The sequence below is a fragment of the Balaenoptera borealis genome (genome assembly GCF_965194805.1).
Source record: "Balaenoptera borealis genome assembly, chromosome: 15".
In the NCBI taxonomy this organism is placed as follows: domain Eukaryota; kingdom Metazoa; phylum Chordata; class Mammalia; order Artiodactyla; family Balaenopteridae; genus Balaenoptera; species Balaenoptera borealis.
The window spans coordinates 84477750-84499224 of record NC_138871.1 but is presented as its reverse complement, the minus strand read 5'-3'; the positions used below and the strand labels follow the sequence as shown (position 1 = coordinate 84499224).

Here is a 21475-nt window from a genome sequence, read left to right as displayed (position 1 = left end):
AAAACAAAATGAAAAATCAAATGTAGAATGAGTTTTCCATTTTTAGATTGTTTAATATACTATATTCCATACCATGACTAATGAAGTTATTCATTAGTATTACTTTAATAAAACTCAGTAACAATACTCAGGAAAAAAATTTCCTATACTCACTTTCAATGTCATAATTAAAAGATGGAAAAAATTTTTTCTTTACTTATGACAGAGGAAAAAATGTATACATTAGAAACAGACATCTTTCCATTCAGTGATTCTTAGCTTTTTTTCCTAGGTCAAGAATGCTTTACAAAGCTGATTTTTTCAAAAGAAAGAACTATATTTCTTCTTCTCTCCTCCAGAAAAATGCAAATCACACAAAATTCTACAATAAATTTATAGAGTTAGTCTCTCTTAGCCCACCCATCTAACACTCCACCTCCCATGTGACATGACTGTAGATAAATGGCTGACCAACTGAAAAGACAAGGTAAAATGACATTTCCATGAATAACAAGACCCCAGAGAAAGGGCGTTCCCGAGTTGATTACAGCAACTAATCCCATGTCAAGGATCTGACAGTGATAATCTGCATGTGTTAATATGAGCACAGAAAAATGTCTGAAGGGAATTCCCTGGCGGTCCAGTGGTTAGGACTCGGAACTTTCACTGCCAGGGGGCCCGGGTTCAATCCCTGATTGGTGCAGTAAGATCCCGCAAGCCATGAGTCAAGGCCAAAAAAAGAAAAAAATGTCTGAAAACATATGTACCAAGCAGTGTAACAGTAAGTACTCTTGTGAGTGGGAAAAGGACAGGGGGCTTATAGGTATTACTTAATTCAAGCTTTAGAGGTTTTCATCCCCCAACTGTGATTTACTTTTCCAATTATTTTAAGTGTAGGAATGGCCAAACAGGAACAAGAAAATATCAAAAACATTGCTTCCCTCTACCTTAGAATTCAAAGCACATATTTTTGTTTGTTAAATGGAGTGGTGGACTCCTGGTTCCACCACCATATCCTACAGAATGGGAAATAGAAATTCCTGCAGTGTATTTGTTTTAACAAAATTCCACGGCAACTAAATAAACAAGGAATTCCATCTGGCTTCCCCACTTAGTGAGCTTTCACAGGAAAGGATTTTTACATAAAACAATCACAAAACCACAACCTCAGATAAACATGTTTTAAGAGTGTCATCCTTTAGCAACTGATTTTAATTTAGTGTTGATACGTTTGTTTAAATCAGAAGCTGATGAGTATTTAAACTGCGACTTCACTCCCACTTACTCTGAATCAGCTGTGACGCTACTTAAGGCGCAATCTAACAGGCCAACCCTGCCACGCGTCCTCGGGTCCCAACACTCCACTCGGCCCTAAACAAACAAAACACAGTCATTTTAAATACTAGAAAATTTTTAGACAAATACCAAAAAAAAAGCCTCATTAACACTGATTATCTCGTGGGGAATAAGAATTTAACTTTTTCAAACTTTTTACTTATACCCTTTTTAGTACTGTTAAATGTTTTATCATTAGCTGCATTTATTTTATAATTTAAAAGAAGAAAAGAAGGATGGTTAAGAAAAACAAGTGCAAAATGTGATGCATGATCCTTGAATGGACCTTGATTTGGTTGGTGTGGTTGAGGGGAGAGGAGTTATGCAAGACATTTTGGTATAACTGGGAAAATATAAATTTGTAAATATTATTGTATCAATGATAAATGTTTAATATATGTACTACAATAACTATCACAGAAGAAATCAAAATCCAACATATAATATAAAAATCAGGACTTCCCTGGTGGCGCAGTGATTAAGAATCCGCCTGCCAACGCAGGGGACACGGGTTCGAGCCCTGGTCCGGGAAGATCCCACATGCCACGGAGCAACTAAGCCCGTGCGCCACAACTCCTGAGCCTGCGCTCTAGAGCCCGCGAGCCACAACTACTGAACCCACATGCCACAACTACTGAAGCCCAAGCGCCTAGAGCCTGTGCTCCACAACAAAGAGAAGCCACTGCAATGAGAAGCCTGCTCGCCGCAATGAAGAGTAGCCCCCGCTCGTTGCAGCTAGAGAAAGCCCGCGTGTAGCAACAAAGACCCAAAGCAGCCAAAAATAAAGAAAGAAAGAAATTTATTTTTTAAAAAAATTAATGTAAAATGAATTTTAAAGTCTGGTCTGACTATGCATATCAAATTTCAAGCCCCCAGTAATCAAGGTACCCAAGGAATTTCAGGAACCCAGCCCTTGGCCTGGGGGGTTCTGCTCTCCCTTCAACAAGTCTCAGGGCTGGTCTTAAGACAGCTGGTGAAAGAGCAGCCTGCTCTAATACATAACTTCTCTTATAGAGCACGCTTCCTGATTTCTAGCCTAGCTTGCTCTGTAAGGACTCTATTCAAATAAACAATTTTTTCAAGAAAATTATTTTAAAACTTCCCCTTGGTAATCTCAAGAAAAGTAATTAGCAAGATAATGCTTCATTGGCCTGACTTAGGCTTAATAGTATTATAACACTGTCAACATAGTTTTATATGTTTCCATTAAATCAACCTCATGTGTTCCATTTTGAATCTTAATCTTTTAACATAAAAATAATTTGAGTAAAGAAACCTAAATTTCATCCAGACGGATTGGTTTAATAAACTACAGTACATTCAAACAATGGAATCCTATCCATCAGTTTAAAAAAATTACTTTAGGGGCTTCCCTAGTGGCGCAGTGGTTAAGAATCCACCTGCCAATGCAGGAGACTCAGGTTCGAGCCCTGGTCCGGGAAGATCCCACATGCCGCGGAGCAACTAAGCCCGTGCACCACAACTATTGAGCCTGCGCACTAGAGCCTGCAAGCCACAGCTACTGAAGCCCATGTGCCTAGAGCCCGTGTTTCATAACAAGAGAAGCCACTGCAATGAGAAGCCCACGCACCGCAACGAAGAGTAGCCCCTGCTCGCCGCAACTAGAGAAAGCCCACGTGCAGCAACAAAGACCCAACGCAGCCAAAAATAAATTAATTAATTTTTTAAAAATTACTTTAGCTTTATAAGTAATTACAAGTACCAAAGTATAAAGACGTACATTATATACCATTACATTAAAAAAAAAAAAAAGCAAATGAAGAACCATGGTATAATTTCAATTTTGTGAAAAAGTTTTAAAACCATGTTACTAACACATATGCATACCCGCACATACATAGAAAAACAAAAAAAAAAAAGGAGAATACTGCAAGCCATTAAAGAATTACCTCGGGTGTACGAGGATTTGGTAACTGGAAGGCACAGAAGGGTACTTTTTTAATAATACGTTTTTGACATTTTTACCTTTTTTTTAATTATGAGTATTTAACAATATTGTAATTAAAAATGCAAGTCTAGAAAAACTTCTGGTAATCATGAAGGACACTGATTCAAAGGTGCTGTAGTTTAAAATGAAAATGTTATGCATTTATTGAATGCTACTATAGAGGATGTCCAAATCACAACCCTATATACCTTTCCAGTTTATGTTTTCAAATAGGTTCTTTCATGTGATTCTCACCAGCACAGCACCTCTATAGAGTTGCCAAAGTAAGTATTATCATCTCCATTTCACTGACGAGAAAAACAAGCCTCAGGGCAAGTCAGTCATAAAACTGACAAGCAACAGAGAGCTGGGACTGCCTCCTGTTAAGAACAAGAGTGGCAATCACACTGGAGCTGGCAATTCAGCAGCAACTTCAAGTCTCACCCCCGACGATGACGGCCCTCGCAGACCAAATCAACGCACAAGGGGCACAGTCTGCAGCAACGGCACAGCTGTATCTCTGTGGAACGTGACCCACGGTCCATACGATGAGCAAACCAGTGGCTTGTGGCTTCATTAGCACCCTGCTCTTAGGGACCAAGCAACGCTGTCTTTAAATAAAACTCCATTCGTTATCAAATACAGAGCAAATGTTCTAAAAAATAAAGTCAACGTACGCTTACCTCTATTGTTCCTGTGGCAAATAAGCCATGCACTGAATTTACGTCACAAACATTATTCTCCCTAAAATAGTAAAGCGATAAGGGAGAGAGTTTTAGCATCTACTTTTGCGGAGGGCGGGGACGACAGACACTCAGTAAACTTTGTAAACAAACAGTAAACCCAATGCTGTGCAGAAGGTGGCAGCAGATTCTCTCGCTCATCTGCATATGCGAAGCACCGAGGCATCAAAGAGGCCAGTGCATTGTACACAGTCCCCGCAGTTTCAGACCCCAGGGTGACACTCTATCTGCCAGGGGACGAGACAAGGAAGGGCATTCTTCAAAAACACTATTCCACCTTCGCGAGAACACATTTCCCAATATATTTTCTCCCAAAGCAAAAAGAACACAGGCTATCACTACTACACCAATCCTGAGACTTGACCAGCTTGTTGAGTACACTGATCTAGGCTCATTTTCTTTTTCTGCAAAATGGTATTCACCAACCTCATATGGTTGTTGTGAGGATTAAATGAAAAAACTACATGTTCAGCACAGCATCTAGAGTTTACGAGACACTCAATAAATAAAACTTGTTATTATAAACAGGAAATTCTGCTATTAAAGAGCAGATAACTTTTTATTATTCAAGGATGCATCATGACATTACTATAGTTTCTTTTTAAAGAAAATAAGAGGGGGCTTCCCTGGTGGCGCAGTGGTTGAGAATCTGCCTGCCAAGGCAGGGGACACGGGTTTGAGCCCTAGTCTGGGAAGATCGCACATGCCGCGGAGTGACTAGGCCCGTGAGCCACAATTGCTGAGCCTGCGCATCTGGAGCCTGTGCTCCGCAACAAGAGAAGCCGCGATAGTGAGAGGCCCGTGCACCGCGATGAAGAGTGGCCCCCACTTGCCGCAACTAGAGAAAGCCCTCGCACAGAAATGAAGACCCAACACAGCCATAAAAAAAAAAAAAAAAAAAAAAGAGTATTTCAAATCAAGGTGGAAAAAAAAAAAAAGAAACCCAGAGTTTACCTGGTTTTTACCACTACCTGTTCTTCCAACCTTTAAAAATCCCTTTCAAAGCAATAAGGAAAATCCAACAAGCTCATTATATACATAGGTGAGAAGTAATCCAGCTTCCACTCTATACTAGCTGTGTGAACTTAAACAAGCTACTTACCCTCTCTGAGTCTCAGCTGCCCTATCTGTAAAATGGAGATAACATAGTACCTATACTGTAAAAATTTGTTATAAGTTTCAAATGAGTGAATATATATAAAATCCTGAATAATGCTTGGCACATAGTAAGTGCTTTCACTACTGCTGTTGTTGCTATTACTCAGTATTAATCCTATTATGACAGATTCATTCCTAAAGGATTTCTCTATGAATAAAACAAAAGTACAGACCAGAACATACGATGAAAAGAAAATGTGAAAAAATCTTAAATGTCTGCCAGCAAAAGCATAAAAAAATAAAATTAAAAAATAGTACTCCAAGTTATTTCAAAATTTCTCTATAAAAGAAAATATCACAAAACTAAATCATGAATGAAAATTTAAAGAACATAGCAAAAAACAGTAACTGAATTTCTGGAGTGAGTTAAAAACTCTTCACATATATTAAAAAAATTTTTTTTTAAATTTTACGACATCACTAGGTCTTTTAGTGAATTTTTTGTGTGAGAAAAAATTTAGTGTTACTCTTTTACCTAAGTTGCCCAGAGCTCTGCTTAAATGCAACAACATGTCATGTGACAACAAATTGGGCGTCTGGCTTCATCTCCAGGCCAAAATAAATACAGCAGGATTCTTATAACAAAACACTCACGCAGCATCAGTCTGTAGAGGATTCAGGAACCGTCCTTGTTCCAAGTTTAATCTATAAACTTCAGAGCTGCCAAACAATGAATAAAGTAAAAAATCCAGTAAACTACAATGAACGTTTCTTCAAGTAAATATAATTTTTAGAAACATGTATCTGTCATAAAGCATCACTTCCCTTTGTAAAACTGATACAAAAATGTATTCTAAACCTAAAAGATAACCACCTTACTTGTAAGTTTGTTCACGCATAAAAGTGATTTAAACTACCCAAGTGCCAAGGAAATATTATGAAGTCATTAAGTAGAATATTATTTACAAATAACACAGAGAATACAAGATCCAAAATGTATCTATAAGTGTATGTATATAAGACTACAATGAAATAACAATAAAATACTAATAAGGGTTTCCTCTGAGTGGCATAATTATGGGTGATTTTTTTTTCTTCTTTATTCTTTTTTATATATTCCCAATTTTCTAAAATGGATATGTATTATTTTTATAATCATAAAGAAGGCAGCATTTAAGAATAAAAGTTTTAAAATGCATGCAATGGGGCTAAGATACTGACTTCACACCACTGCTACACTACTGGGTCACCCATGTCTCTCTAGATTTAGAGCACCATGCTAATAGAAGTCAAGGATGTAATTCCTAAATGAGCCAGTCACTTTGGAACTACACTCTTTGAGCAACTATAAGGCAGGGATAATGTCTTATTCTTCTTTTAATCCCTCTCCTCAATTTTAAGAACAGAAGTTGCCTGGGGAGGTGGAAAGGAGAAAACAAAGGGTGATTAGATCCCAATACCTTGCGCCAACAAAGTACAAGTCACAGGATGGATAATGGTAAGAAAAATCTCTCCCAAACTTTGGTATTCTGGTTTTGTAGTAGAAACCTGATTGTGAATGAAATTCGATGTATCTATCATTATGCAAGAAAACAATCTGAAAATGAAACAAGAAAATTAGTTTGCTTAGGTTAAAGTATTTATTTCATCATCATCACTGAAACCGGCAAAGCAAGAAAATCTCTGATCTCTCTCATCCTCCTTCTTGCTCTCTGTAAACCCATGTGTATAAACACAACTCGCCATCATGGTTAAGAAATGTGTTTAAGAATCAAACCTCTCCATTAGTTACTTAATGCCTTCCTGCATCTTAGATAGGTTTTTTGGCAAACTTTACCTTCTAACTGAAAGACTTAATACAAATGCCCTTCATTTATCTGGCACCAGCACTTTGTAATGAAGAGCACTGCTCAGTAACCTCAGTGAGTCATTTCCTATTTTACTTAAGAACACATTTTAATAATCTCACTATTATCACACAGAGTTTGACAGACTCCTTGTATAAATTTAACGTATTACAAAGGTATCTTAAAAATCTGCAGATGGTATTTAAAAGCAAATTTATCAATATCTAGAGAAAATATACTATAAAATTACAAGTCCCAAAACATGATAAACGGCTACCACAGGCAAAAGGATAAACTGTACTCCATGGTTTCCAGAACTGAAGACAACATAGAAAGCATGTCAGCTCTGAAAATTCAATTTTCCTTCATGATGACATCTGTAAAAGTTTTTCATTTTAAACTGAATAAGGCACTTTTACTGACAATCTTGTAACTGTCGAAAATTACTACAAGAGTTGAAAGATGCACTAATGGCACCAAAAAAGAAAGAAAAGGAAACATAAATATATTAGCTGTGTCTTGAACTGTTTCAGTATATGCACAACCACTTATTTGCAGGGTTAAGAGAATTAAACGTACAACACTGCTACTGTACTTTTCACATATGAATAAGAAAATGAAAATAATAAATGCAATAATGAAAATCACACATCTAGAACATAAGATGGTCTAAAAAGATGACTGCTATCAATTCTTAAAAATACAGAAAAGGTTTCATTCATACATGCTATGGAAAACTTATTTCGATATTAGACTGGCCAAAGGCTATCTCTATCTTGGTTGTCACATACATGTGACAAACTAAATATATATTAATAGAAAACAATAGGTTTTATTTTACTATACAGCCATTTTAAATTTAAAAATGGAAACATCATAAAAACACTTATCGTAAAAACAAATCCCACTCATTCACTTCTTGAGGACAGGCAGTAAAAACCAATGCTATAAAGCATACCTTTGAATAGTCATCAGACAAAGTTTCAAAGGTGACAACTGAAAAATAAGAAATAGTAGGAAAAATACAATTATCAGTCCACTTTTTTAATAAAAATACAAACTTGATGCAAAGATTCTAATGCAACACAAATACTATATACAAATGCTGGGTTTTTCTTCCTTTTTTTGCACCTACATTAACACAAGAACAAAGTTTCCATGTTATATTGCCCCCCAAAACACCAAATGGAAAATTAAAAGCGTTATAGTTTCTTTATACAGATCAGCTAGATTTTCTACAGAACTGAAGCAAATTAAATAATAAATTTACAAAACATAATGACTTCTAAATTTTGTCACAGTTTTTCTGAGATGTTCAAAGTAAAACAACAAACATTAAAAACTCAAAACTTTTTGCTTTAAAAAAGGTAACAGTAACTTTTTACTCATTCACAGTATACCTGCTAAATGAAAATAAAGAATGAAAACAGTTATTATTAGCGGCACATGGAGTTTGTCCTGTTTTTTAAAAAGAAGACAGTGAAACGAGTTAAGAGAATACATATCCCATTAACTTCTTTTCCCTCAATCTCAAACATGGGGCCACCTGACAAAAATACCTGAACTCTCCCATTTCAACCTGCGCCCTGTGCCAGGCAGAATTCTAAGAATGACCCCACTGACCTGCCCCCTAGGACAGTCCCCTCCTCCGGAGAGTGCGGGTGGACGCTGTCAACGTAAGAAGACACCGCTCTTGTGATTACATCACGTTCTATGGCAAAGGAGAGATTTATAATCACACGAGCCCTTTCAAAGCAGAGTTTTCTCCAGCTGGCGGCAGAAGGGACGGTCAGAGAGATTCAGAGCACAAGAAGGATCCAATGAGCTGCTGCTGGCTTGAAGGAGGAGGGGACCAGGTGAGGAGGAATGCAGGGGTCTCTAGAAGCTGAGCACGGCCCCAGGCTGACAGCCAGCAGCAAAGGGGTCCCTAGCCCTACAACCAAAACAAACTGCATTCTGCCAACATCCTGTATGTTTGAAAAGGGGTCTTGCCCAGGGCCCCTGGAAGAGTCCCACCTGGCTGACACCTTGAGGTCAGCCCTGAGCACAGAACACAGGAAAGCCTGGATGGACTTTACCTACAGAGCTATGAGCTAATAAATGAATCTTTTTTAAGCTGCCACGTTTATTGCAATTTGTTACACAGCACAGAAAACTGATACACAACCCATGCCCATTTTAAAAAGCAGAAAAGCAGCCAAATATAAAAACTATTTTTGTGATTTCAAATATAACCTCTTACCTTCTGAATCTAAACACCTTTCAAACTTCAAGGATAATTGATAGGTGTCATAACATCGAACTCGAGGTTTATATGTTCCTATAAAAAAATTTAATGTGATGTAAAACCTAAAGGACATACTTTTCATTATCAATATCCTGCAGATATGTTGAGTACACTTTTTGTTTAGAGGTAAGTAAGATTCATTATAAGCACATCAAACAAAAAGAACTTAAAAGCAGCCCTCTCCTAAAATGGATGGCTAGTGGGAAGCTGGTGCATAGCACAGGGAGATCAGCTTGATGCTTTGTGACAATCTAGAGGCGTGGGATAAGGAGGGTGGGAGGGAGGCTCAAAAGGGAGGGGATATGGAGACATATGTATGCATATGGCTGATTCACTTTGTTGTACAGCAGAAACTAACACAACACTGTAAAGCAATTATACGCCAATTAAGGTATTAAAAAAAAAAAGCAGCCCTCTCCAACATCCCAAGGGAAAAATGAACAAAGGATATAAACAAGCAAGACACAGAAAATGTATAAACCTGTGTATGAAATACAAATAGCTAATCAACTTCACAAATAATCTAACAAAGTAGATTTTTAAAAAATTAGTTTTTGTCAATATTTATAAAATAGATAAATGATAAGAACCTGCTGTATAAAAAAATAAAATAAAATTCAAAAATTCAAAAAACAAATTCAAAAAAAATTAGTTTTTGTCTATCAAGTGGCAAAGATGAAAAAATGGTTAGTATCTGCATTGAGGTTGCTGTTCAAAAAAAGTTCTCTCATACTTTGGTGATAAGCATAAATTGTTACAAATTCTCTGGAGGACAATCTGGCAATATCTGTAAAATATGTGATGCTCATACACCTTATATCTGTATTTCAACTTATACAAATTTATTCTACAGAAACACACCCATAAGTGTACCAAAGACATGAAGAATGTTCACTGCAGCATTATTTACTGATGGCCAAAACTTGAAAGCAAATTAAATGTCCACTGATAGGGAAACGATTAAATAAATGATGGTAAATCATTATAGAGGTTATAAAGAGGATGACGCAGACCTGTAACTCCTGACGTGGAAAGCTGCCAAAACATATTACAAAGTGAAAGGGAGAGTGAGTAGAGCAGGTGCAGTGAGGGCTGCAGAGTGGTGCTTATACAGTGATCTGGCTTTTGTAAGACTCAACAATGACAATGTTAGTACTCTGTACAGAAAGAAGATGGAGGAATAAGCACAGTGATATTTTGTATATTTTAGTGTCATCTTAGGGCCTTTCACATTTTATCTTATGTATTTCTATAATGTTTGCATTTTTTATAAGTTCATCATGAAAAGAAAAAGACTGACTTTTAAAACCACTAAGGATATTTTTAAAAGAAAGGAATGAAGTAGTCCTATGTTTTCTGGCATGGATCAAAGCCCAAGATCTCATTTAAAAATAGTATATAGTATAGTATATATACACACACATACTCTATATACAATATATATGTTATATATAATCTATAATTATAATCTAGATTCTGAACATAAAACTGGACGCTAAAAAATGTGGATAGTGTTAGTAATGAGACAACCATTGACACAGAAAAAAAGAGACTAGCACGTGGATGTATAAAAGTTGTCAAATAAGAAAGTGGTTGGAAAAGAGATACAGATGGATACTGTTAAGCCAACAAAAAAAATGTAAGTGGACAATACCCAGGATATATGCAGCAAAATCACAACCAAAAACAGGTTGGGTAATGCTGTTCTAACTTATAATACATTAAAAGTTCCCTATATTTGATGACTTTTTGATACTGATGAATACTGCTAACATAAAATCTTAGTGACATAAAAAATACTAGTATATGATAGAGAAAATCATTATGATAAAAATGACCTTTCCTATCATTCATTGTTGGTGGGAGTACAAAATGATCTGACTACTTTGGAAAACCATCTGGCAGTTTCTTATCAAACTAAATATATAGCTACCCTATGACCCAGCAATGTCCTCAGAACAGACTTGTACAAGATGGTTCATAATGCTTTACCAGTAACAGTCGAAGAATGAAAATAGCCCAGGTGTCCACCAAAGGAAGAATAAATTAACAAAGTGTGGCATATTCCTATAAGGAAATACCATGTGCTAATAAAAAAAGAACACATTACTGACACATATAATGACATGAATGAATCTGAAATATGAAGTCCTAGATGAAATAAGTCTTACACAAAAAAAGTACATAGTGTATGACTGCACTTACATGAAGTCCATTTGAAACAGGCTACACTTGTCTATGGTGAAAAAATAAATCACAGCAGAAGCTGGCTACACATGGGTGGGAGCAGGGATTGACTGTGAGGGGCATAACGGAATGCTCTGGATGAAAGAATGTTTTGTATCTTGGTAGGGGTTTGGGCTACACAGGCGTATGCATTTGTCCAAACTCATCAATGTACTTATACAAATTTATCTTTAAAAAAAAAGCCATAAACGAATACTGAACTCTAGTTAATGATGTACACACTGAGGTATTTAGGGGTGAAGTATACTAATACCTGCAACTTACTCTGAAATGCATCAAAAAACAGGATGGATTGATGGATGGCAGAAAGATGGATAGACAGATATGTGATGAAGCAAATACAGCAAACTATTGAAGAAACTAGGTGACAGGCTGTTCACTATACAGTTTTTTCAATATTTCTATATGTTTGAAATTTTTTAATAATAAAATGTCAGGGTAATTTTTAAAAAGTGACCTTTCCCACCACAGCATTTCCTGCTACGAAGTATATGTAAATCATAACCAAAAAGATACTTACCGGTTGCTAAAATATACTGTCCATCTTTTGATACCTTAATAGTGGTACAAACAGTAGGCATTTCAAAATCCTGAATAAGTTCAATTCTCCTACGGACATCTACAAAGAAAGAAGATAAATAACTGGTTTAACCGCCACGTGCTTACTCTGTGTCCAGGAAGACAGTATTCAGAGTGGTCACTACCAACGGCAACGCCCCAGTGCTTCCCAGCCTCGGGAAGGCACACGGACACAGCCCCGCCCATGACACAGCAAGCTTTTCCCTTAGCTCATACCTTATTTTTCTAAACTAAGTATTTTATTTTTATGTTTCAAAAAGGAAAAAGTGTCATCGTTAATTGGAAAAAAAATGTCCATAATAGTGCATCAAACATCCAGTTTCAAGCCCGGGATAAAGGGGGAACAGAATAAACATTAAACCACTATTGTAATTCAATCATGGATCATGGCTAAGACAAAAATCTTTACCATTTTTTCTCCTAAATAATAACAAGTCTAAACCTTTAAAATCTTAAGTTTATATAAGAAGCTGCTACCAAGCTGACTTCTGCCTCTTTGTGGCAGCACTGATCTGCGGCCAAGAAGATCCAGGCTAGAGGAAGCCTTAGAGCAATCTTTCTGGGTCAAAACACTTAAACGTACTCTCACAGAAACTGGTTTCCTGCAACAAGAAAGTGTGGGTTCTTGCTGGCTGCTATTGTAACAATGTGCTCACCGTAAGGACCGTGTATGACTCTCTGGCACATTACTGCCTTGTTCACTAAACCAACCAACTGAGCAGGAGTGGCCCACTCAATTTGGAAGACACATGACAGTTTTGAGATGGGCTGGAAAGGAGTCAATGAACAATTTTTTCCTCTAAGTAATCTGAATCTGTTTTCTTACACGCTAGAACACTGGAGTGTAATGAGAGAATCAGAAGAAATCAACATCAGTAAGCATTGCGAAAGCAGCAATTATTCTTTTCCTTTGATTTAAAGTTGTAATTTTCTAATTTTATATAAAGCCTACTTTTCCAAGATGCTTGCTTTGACGTATTTATCTCACATCCAGAAACCTTTTCAATATCTTAGGTCTTTGATTTTCAGAAAATAACTTGAACAAAATATGTGGGAAGTTAATCATCTTTCAACTATGACAAGTTGTAACAGAAAAAATTTAATGAAAATTTGTCCAAAATGATTTAAGTTAAAAACTGATCTTACAAACCTATCTTCCCTGCTGTCATAACTTAAAGAATCAAAATCTTCTACAATGATCATACGTTCATGTTCATACGTCCTGTATGTAAAATTACTTTGTTCAGAAAGAAAATGTTCATTGTCTCTGTATCTCAAAAACTGACAAATGGATTTAACAAATGGAAAAAGATACAATACACAGGAAAACAAAGTGATCATGGAAGTGTTAGGAGAGCTAGTCCTTCTAGCACTGCTTGCATCCTATCGGTCTTGCTGGGTATGGCAAGACTGTGAGGCCCTGGCCACTCCTTTACCTGAGCCATTTCTCAGCATTGGTTATGCAGCTGGGAACCTCCACAGGTGAGTGTCCTCTAGACAAAGGGCAGGCTTGTTCACTGCTTGCCGTGAAGGCGGTGGGCTTCTCACGGTCAGTGCTCCTCAGCTGCGGCACAAAGCCACCGCATGCAGTGCACCCATCTGGGCCACAGTGAGTGCCCCTGTGAACTTGGCAGGGGGGTGACAGAAGCACGCTGGCGCTCATGCTATCTGCTGTGCCGCCTGCCCCTGTGAACTTGGCAGGGGGGTGACAGAAGCACGCTGGTGCTCATGCTATCTGCTGTGCCGCCTGCCCCTGTGAACTTGGGCAGGGGGGTGACAGAAGCACGCTGGCGCTCATGCTATCTGCTGTGCCGCCTGCCCCTGTGAACTTGGGCAGGGGGGTGACAGAAGCACGCTGGCGCTCATGCTATCTGCTGTGCCGCCTGCCCCTGTGAACTTGGGCAGGGGGGTGACAGAAGCACGCTGGCGCTCATGCTATCTGCTGTGCCGCCTGCCCCTGTGAACTTGGGCAGGGGGGTGACAGAAGCACGCTGGCGCTCATGCTATCTGCTGTGCCGCCTGCCCCTGTGAACTTGGGCAGGGGGGTGACAGAAGCACGCTGGCGCTCATGCTATCTGCTGTGCCGCCTGCCCCTGTGAACTTGGGCAGGGGGGTGACAGAAGCACGCTGGCGCTCATGCTATCTGCTGTGCCGCCTGCCCCTGTGAACTTGGGCAGGGGGGTGACAGAAGCACGCTGGCGCTCATGCTATCTGCTGTGCCGCCTGCCCCTGTGAACTTGGGCAGGGGGGTGACAGAAGCACGCTGGCGCTCATGCTATCTGCTGTGCCGCCTGCCCCTGTGAACTTGGGCAGGGGGGTGACAGAAGCACGCTGGCGCTCATGCTATCTGCTGTGCCGCCTGCCCCTGTGAACTTGGGCAGGGGGGTGACAGAAGCACGCTGGCGCTCATGCTATCTGCTGTGCCGCCTGCCCCTGTGAACTTGGGCAGGGGGGTGACAGAAGCACGCTGGCGCTCATGCTATCTGCTGTGCCGCCTGCCCCTGTGAACTTGGGCAGGGGGGTGACAGAAGCACGCTGGCGCTCATGCTATCTGCTGTGCCGCCTGCCCCTGTGAACTTGGGCAGGGGGGTGACAGAAGCACGCTGGTGCTCATGCTATCTGCTGTGCCGCCTGCCCCTGTGAACTTGGGCAGGGGGGTGACAGAAGCACGCTGGCGCTCATGCTATCTGCTGTGCCGCCTGAGTAATGGAGCCCTTGTCTCTGACCCAGGAGTCTTACGTCTTCTGCTATCATCCAGGAAACAGTAACAAGCTAACTTACTAGTGCTTAAGTAGGTAAAATCAAACCCCATACCCACGGGACTGTATCAAGCACAACAAAGGTTTCCTTAAGAAGGAAAAGGGGGCTTCCCTGGTGGCGCAGTGGTTAAGAATCCACCTGCCAGTGCAGGGGACACGGGTTCAAGCCCTGGTCCGGGAAGATCCCACCTGCCGCGGAGCAACTAACCCCGTGCGCCACAACTACTGAGCCCGCGTGCCACAACTGCTGAAGCCCGCACGCCTAGAGCCCATGCTCTGCAACAAGAGAAGCCACCGCAATGAGAAGCCCGCGCACCGCAAGGAAGAGTAGCCCCCGCTCGCCGCAACTAGAGAAAACCCGCACGCAGCAACAAAAAAACCCAACAGAGCCATAAATAAATAAATAAATAAATAAAAATTAAAAAAAAAAAAAAAAGGAAAAGGGCAGGAAGTTTATTTTCCACTGCATGAATTCCACTGTGTTTTTGTAAACCTTCACTTAAATATGGTAACAATAAATGAGAAAAGCATTATAATGTGGATCACAAATGTAACTGAAATGAAAAAAATAATACTCACCGACATCTTTCTTCTGAAGTGCTCTCTTTTTCCTGTCAGAAAGCCACTTAAAGAAAAAAAGAGACTTTATTTTAAAACATATTTACTTGAATTGTTTCTCTGCTTACAAAAATAATACATGCTCATATTAAAAAATTGAAACTTTACAGGAATATGTCACATAGAAAATGAAAATGAAAATACTCTGTAACCCTACTGTTAACATCCTGTTACATGGATTTTTTTGTTATATATTTACATAAACTAGACAGTAAATTTTTAGAACTTCCATATTTTACACAAGAGAAAACTAGCTCATCTAATCAGCCTAAGGGAAAGGAGTGAGCCTCAAATGTTATGGGTTGTAACTAACATATGGAACTTCATTTAGGTGAAATTGTACAAAGCAAACATTAAATGGAGAAAGTTTCTTAAAGAAATATATTTTTTACAAAACATCAACCTAGATAAATAACTGACCAAACAGCTGACACTTGATAATAAAGAAATGATACTTTTAAAAGTCCCATTCGCTGACACCAGATTTTGTTCTGTAATTCCTGTACCTTATTTTAGCTTGCAGCATAGGTCCATTGCATGAACAGGTGCCAATGATGAAGCACTAATCACTACGATTACCTTAAAGCAGTGGTTCACAACCAGGGCCAATTTTGCCTCCAAAGGGCATCTGGCAATTCTTAAAGCGCACCTGGCTGCCACAACGGGAAGGGGTGGGCGCCCCTGGCAGCTAGTGGGCAGAGGTCAGCGACGCTGCCAAAGCTCCCGCAAGGCACAGGGCAGCCTGTACAGCAAGCGCTGTCCAGCCCAACACGTCAATAGTGACGAGGCTGAGAAGCCATACCCTCAGGAAATCAAAGAAAAGCAAGAGAAAAATTAACAGATGTCACTTCTAAAAGCACAAACCCAACGTACAGCCCATGTCAGACACAGGACATTATAATCTTTAGGACTCTCTGGTCATGTAGTCCCACTCCTGAAGACCTTAAGTGTGACGCCTGAGGCAGTGTCGACACTGGAACAGGTGTCGCTCTTTGAAGGGCCTGAGTCTGAGCCAGAGCTCTCCTCCTGCCTTTGTCTTTAGGGCATTGATTTACAGGTCTGTGCTAGACTTCGTGATTACACTGCTCTGATTTCATTTTAGGCAGAAATGTTTCAATTAAAGGTGATGTTAGGGCTTCCCTGGTGGCGCAGTGGTTGAGAATCTGCCTGCCAATGCAGGGGACACGGGTTCGAGCCCTGGTCTGGGAAGATCCCACATGCCGCGGAGCAACTAAGCCCATGTGCCACAATTACTGAGCCTGCGCGTCTGGAGCCTGTGCTCCGCAACAAGAGAGGCCGCGATGGTGAGAGGCCCGCGCACCGCGATGAAGAGTGGCCCCCACTTGCCCCAACTAGAGAAAGCCCTCGCACAGAAACGAAGACCCAACACAGCCATAAATAAATAAATAAAAGAACGTGAATTTCTTTTAAAAAAAAAAAAAGGTGATGTTAAACTATATTTCTGGGCACTCGATACATTCTTCTACATCAACCTAATAGAAGCAAAACAAAGGGCTTCTCCTTTAATAGGCGATTCGATTTCCTCTTCTCAGGGAGTTATGCTAAAAAAAGGGGAAGTTCATTCAATAGCTGGTCTCACACATCATGAGCTTGGGGCAAAGAGGAGGGGACTGAGATTGCCTCCTAAATGGGAGCCTGGGACCTAAAAGAGCCAGAAATTCCTTACAACAGTGATGATGGAAAACAGTTGAAAAACAGTTCACTCTGGAGTTTCTGTACAAACTGACAGCACTACAGGAGAGCACACAAGACAGAGTCAGCGCGGGGAAGGAATGAATCAGTCTAAGTTTTAGAAGTTCACCAAAGAACTGAAAGTTGTCACTGATATCAGGCATCCTCTTTGTGCTCCATAAAATCACAGCTGATAGAGAATGTCACTTTACCAATGCCAAATAATTTAACCAGAAACCCAGCAAAAGAGCTCTGGGAATGCTGATGACCTAATTCTCTCACTGGACAGGCACGCCGCCATTGTTGAAAAAAAACAAAAGAAAAGAAAAGAAAAAAAAAAAAAACCCTGCTTGATCTTACATTTGAAGTAGGTAAAGCAAAATAGGCAATTTGTTGATAAGTCAGAATTACTTTAAAAGAAGATTCAGAGAGATTCCCTAACAGGATGCACACACCTGTTTACTCAGCATTTCCACCTGATGTTTATTAGAACATCCAACCTTCAGTGCCAAAAATAAAACTTTTAATACCTTTTGCTCACTACCGTCCCCCGACCCCCAATGTGCTCAATTCTCCATTTCAGTTATCAGCAACACCGTGTACCCCGTTATTCAGATCCAAACCCTAAGAGTTCTCTCTTGATTCTTTCCTTCGCCTCAACTCCCTACGACTATCCAACCCATTAGCCTACCTCCAAAACACCTCCTTTACCCCACCCAGTCTTAGCATCTCCTCTGCTACCATCCTAGCCCGAGCCACCCATCTCTCAGGTGGACCACCTAACTCATCCCCACTCACACCCTCCCCAGCTGCAGTAATTTACCAGAGAGCAGCCAGTCTGAAACCCAGCAACAGCTTCCAACAGCACTAAGAATAAAACCCTAACTTCCTGCCTTGGCCTACAAGGCCCACCTCTCCAGCCTCAGCTGTCCCCACCCTCTTGCCCCACTCAGCATTCCACAGCCACAACCTGTGCTTCTCCTGTTTCTCCAACGTGCCAAGTGCCTTCCATTATGGGTCACTGACACTTTCTGTTCCCTCAGTACGGAAAACTCTTCCTTTCCCCCATCTTCACAAGACTCGATCCTTTTCATCATCCAAGTTCCTGTTCAAATGTTACCCCCTTGTAGAGGGGCCTTCCCTGAGGGCTTGAGTCCAAACCACTTTCTCTAAACAATTCATCCACAAGTGCTCTCTTATAGACACTCAGCACTCAAAGCACTTTTCAGTATCTGAAGTTGTCCTATTTGCTTACTTATTATCCTTTTCCCCAACAGGGAACCTTATCTGACCGGTTCATCACGTATCCCAACACTTAGAACAGGGCTGCCTGCAGGTACTCACGTCTCAGCAAATGTGCAGAACCAAAGAACAAAATGAGAAGGATCATGCTATGTGACAAACAGCTGGAGAACGAGGAGTTATTTAACCTGAATTCTGAGAAGAATCTAATCACTGGCTCCAAACCTTTTAGGGTCAGACACAAGGAAGAGTTACACTTATTCTGATTTCCAAGGGCAGGGCTCGGAGCAACAGAGCCATGTAGAAAGGGGGCGTGTTTTAAAACAACTGTCTAACAAGCAGTCTCAAAATGGAAGAGCTTCTGCCAAAAGTTTCTTCTCACTGGCAGTGCTTCGACAGCAGCCTGACCAGCACTTATGAGAAATAACATCCAAGCTACAGAGCCTAGGCGGATGGCTCTGGACAAGTCACCCTTCCCCTCGCTGGATCTTTTGCATATTTTCAACATGAAAAGATTGGAAGAGAATGGCTGACTTTCCAAACGCTTTCCAATTCTGATGTCCTAAGACTCAACGAAATCAAGTTAAGTTCAGCAAGGTTCAAAAATACTGCCGTCCACATCATAAATGCTGCTGACGCAAAGTCTGCATTTCTCTTCACCGCTGCATTTCTAGAACTTGGCATATAACAGGAATTCAACGAAAAGCTGATGAGCGGGCATTAAAATGGGGGAGAAATACCTGTCAACCAATTTGTCCACGTTTTCCTCCTCGGTGTGGCAGCGGCTGTGAACATTATACAAGCCCAAAGGGACAGTTCCTCTGTTCTAGAGAACTTTACCCCAAAAAACTTCAAGCCAACCCATCAATCCCGATCACCCCTCGGCCCAGGTTCTGGCGCGGTAACAGCACTGTCCTCGTCTCCCAGCACCGACCAGCTCCCCCAGGCACCGTCCCTGGGCTCTGGGCCTCCCCTCGTCTGGGGCCGGCCCGGGCCCAGCGGAAACTACCAGGGACAGGGAGGAGGAGAGGGGCGGCTGCCCCGCGAAGAGGAGGACCCGACGTGACTCACCTCGGGAAGGGACTTGCCGCAGCTGAGACTGTAAATCTTCACTTCGTTGAGGCTGGAGACCTGCATCGCGGCGCCGAGGAGCAGCGACCCCCGTTCCAGTCCAGGAGGCTGCAGTACGCGCAAGAACCCGAATCTCAGGGCCTCCTGGGGCGCCTGGGCGGCGTGGGGCCGGGGCGCCGGCGCTGGGTGATGACGCACTTCCGGGCGCCGGAAAAAAGCGCCGGTCCCGGAAGTGGAAAAGTGGCGGAGTTAGGGAAGAGTAACTAGTGAGGTCTGGGAGGCGGCGGGGCTGGGAGCGACCTTAATATGGGGAGGGCGAAGAACTGCTTTCCCTTTTCTCAGCAGGGAGGAGCAGGAAGCTCTTAGGGTCGCTGCTCAGGCCGAAGGGTCGAGGTACCCGGGAGGGCGAGGCTGTCTGGGCTGACTGAGGCTTTGGGGGTCCGGTCAGGGAATCCAGGGAGAGAATGCGACCTGGGAGCGAATTCAGAGTGGAAGTGAGTTCTTTTCTCACCAGTGTTTCTGCAATATTACATTAGAAATAAAAGCTTTTTAAAAATGATACTAAAAAAATATTTTCATCTGAAATTGACAGTTATCCTGCAGGGGAGCAAAATTTTCCACCCCAAAGTGTCTCTTTGGCATGCGTATTATTTCAAGCTGAAACCAATCAAGGCCCAAAAGACACAGGAAGAAACTTTGACCTTCCCCTTCACTGTCTAGAAGAATGTAGATAGAGGACCTGTTCTAGGAAGGGCACTGTCGCCATGGATAACTAGAGTGTGAACTGGGTGTGGTAGACAAGGAGGAACCTAGCAAAGTCTGTTAAAATTCCTCTCTGTGTCCCATTGTCTCTGTGATACCCAGCAAGCATTTGTTTACCAAACATTTGCTTTTTAATCTCCTTGTCAGTTGCCTTCCTCGCCTTTGAAGTCTCAAACCAGTGCCCCAAACAATCTTTTTTGTCTTTAGCTGAAGATGGTATTTAAGATGAGGGTTTCCAGCATTTTGGTGCCTTACTCAGTTTTCCTGGGTCTCTCCCATGTATACATGTTATAACACTTTTGTTTGATTTTCACATATTAATCTGATGTCAATTTAATTCTTAGACCAGCCAAAAGAACCTAGAAAGGTAGAGAAAATTTTCTTCCTTCCTGGCAATCTCACTACATAAGGAAAGAAAAGAAAAAACGTAGTAAGAAGAGGGGAAAAAAGGTAAAAGAAGAGGTGATCAGGGAAGAAATGGATTTGAACCTGATGTTTTTTGAGATGGGTGTGTGACAGTATTGACAAACAGACCCTCACTTAAGTATTGTTTTCAGAAAGTTCACAAACTTTCTCTGTTGATCATCCAGTTACTTAGAGACTGTTGCCTAGATCTGAGGACTTAAGAATTCTTGGAGTGGTTAGATGAAACTTCAGCAGAAAGTGTCGGTTAACTGTGCAAAAGGGTCCTTTTGAAACTGGAGAGTAGTACTCACTTCACTTTCATGTAACTGAGGTGGGTCACTTTGAGCACAAGCTATATTGTTCATGGCAGAGTAAGGACTTCTGAGCTTAACAATTTTGTTCCTATTGTAACTGTCCTTATTCTGCCTTAAAGTTCCAGTCCAAATTCTGCCTTCCGCCTGAGACTTTTTTTGAGAAAATATGCAGGACTGCCATCCTCCTTGGGGAGGTGGTGTCCCAAGGGAGAGAAAGATCATGGGCTTCAGAGTGGTAATAAAATAGGCCTTTTAAGCAAGTTGTAAAAATAGAAAACGTTAACAGAAACAGACTGACAGATCTAGAGAACAAACTAGTGGTTACCGGTGGAGAGAGGGAAGGGGGAAGGGACACGATAGGGGTAGGGGATTCAGAGGTACAAACTACTGTGTATAAAATGAACAAGCTACAAGGATATATTGTACAGCACAGTGAATATAGCCAATATTTTATAATAACTTTAAATGGAGTATAATTATAAAAATATCGAATCACTATGTTGTACACCTGAAACTAATATTGTACTCAGCTATACCTCAATTTTAAAA

General features: G+C 40.9%; 1 protein-coding gene across 2 annotated transcripts in view; it reads right to left on the bottom strand.

The window, feature by feature from the left end:
- The window catches only part of NOL10 (nucleolar protein 10), an 86800-nt gene extending 67154 nt beyond the window's left edge, over positions 1-19646 (bottom strand). The window contains exons 1-9 of one of the 2 annotated variants that reach the window (XM_082357514.1): positions 19446-19646; positions 15402-15447; positions 12005-12103; positions 9193-9270; positions 7909-7946; positions 6564-6700; positions 5758-5823; positions 3946-4006; positions 1265-1350 (exon numbers count right to left, since the gene is read on the bottom strand). In XM_082357514.1, the coding sequence (XP_082213640.1) occupies positions 1265-1350; positions 3946-4006; positions 5758-5823; positions 6564-6700; positions 7909-7946; positions 9193-9270; positions 12005-12103; positions 15402-15447; positions 19446-19511 (677 nt within the window). In that variant the 5' untranslated portion in view covers positions 19512-19646. The remainder of the gene's footprint in view (positions 1-1264; positions 1351-3945; positions 4007-5757; positions 5824-6563; positions 6701-7908; positions 7947-9192; positions 9271-12004; positions 12104-15401; positions 15448-19445) is intronic. The other variant, XM_082357515.1, reaches the window with a different exon arrangement.
- Between the last annotated feature and the right edge of the window lie 1829 nt (positions 19647-21475).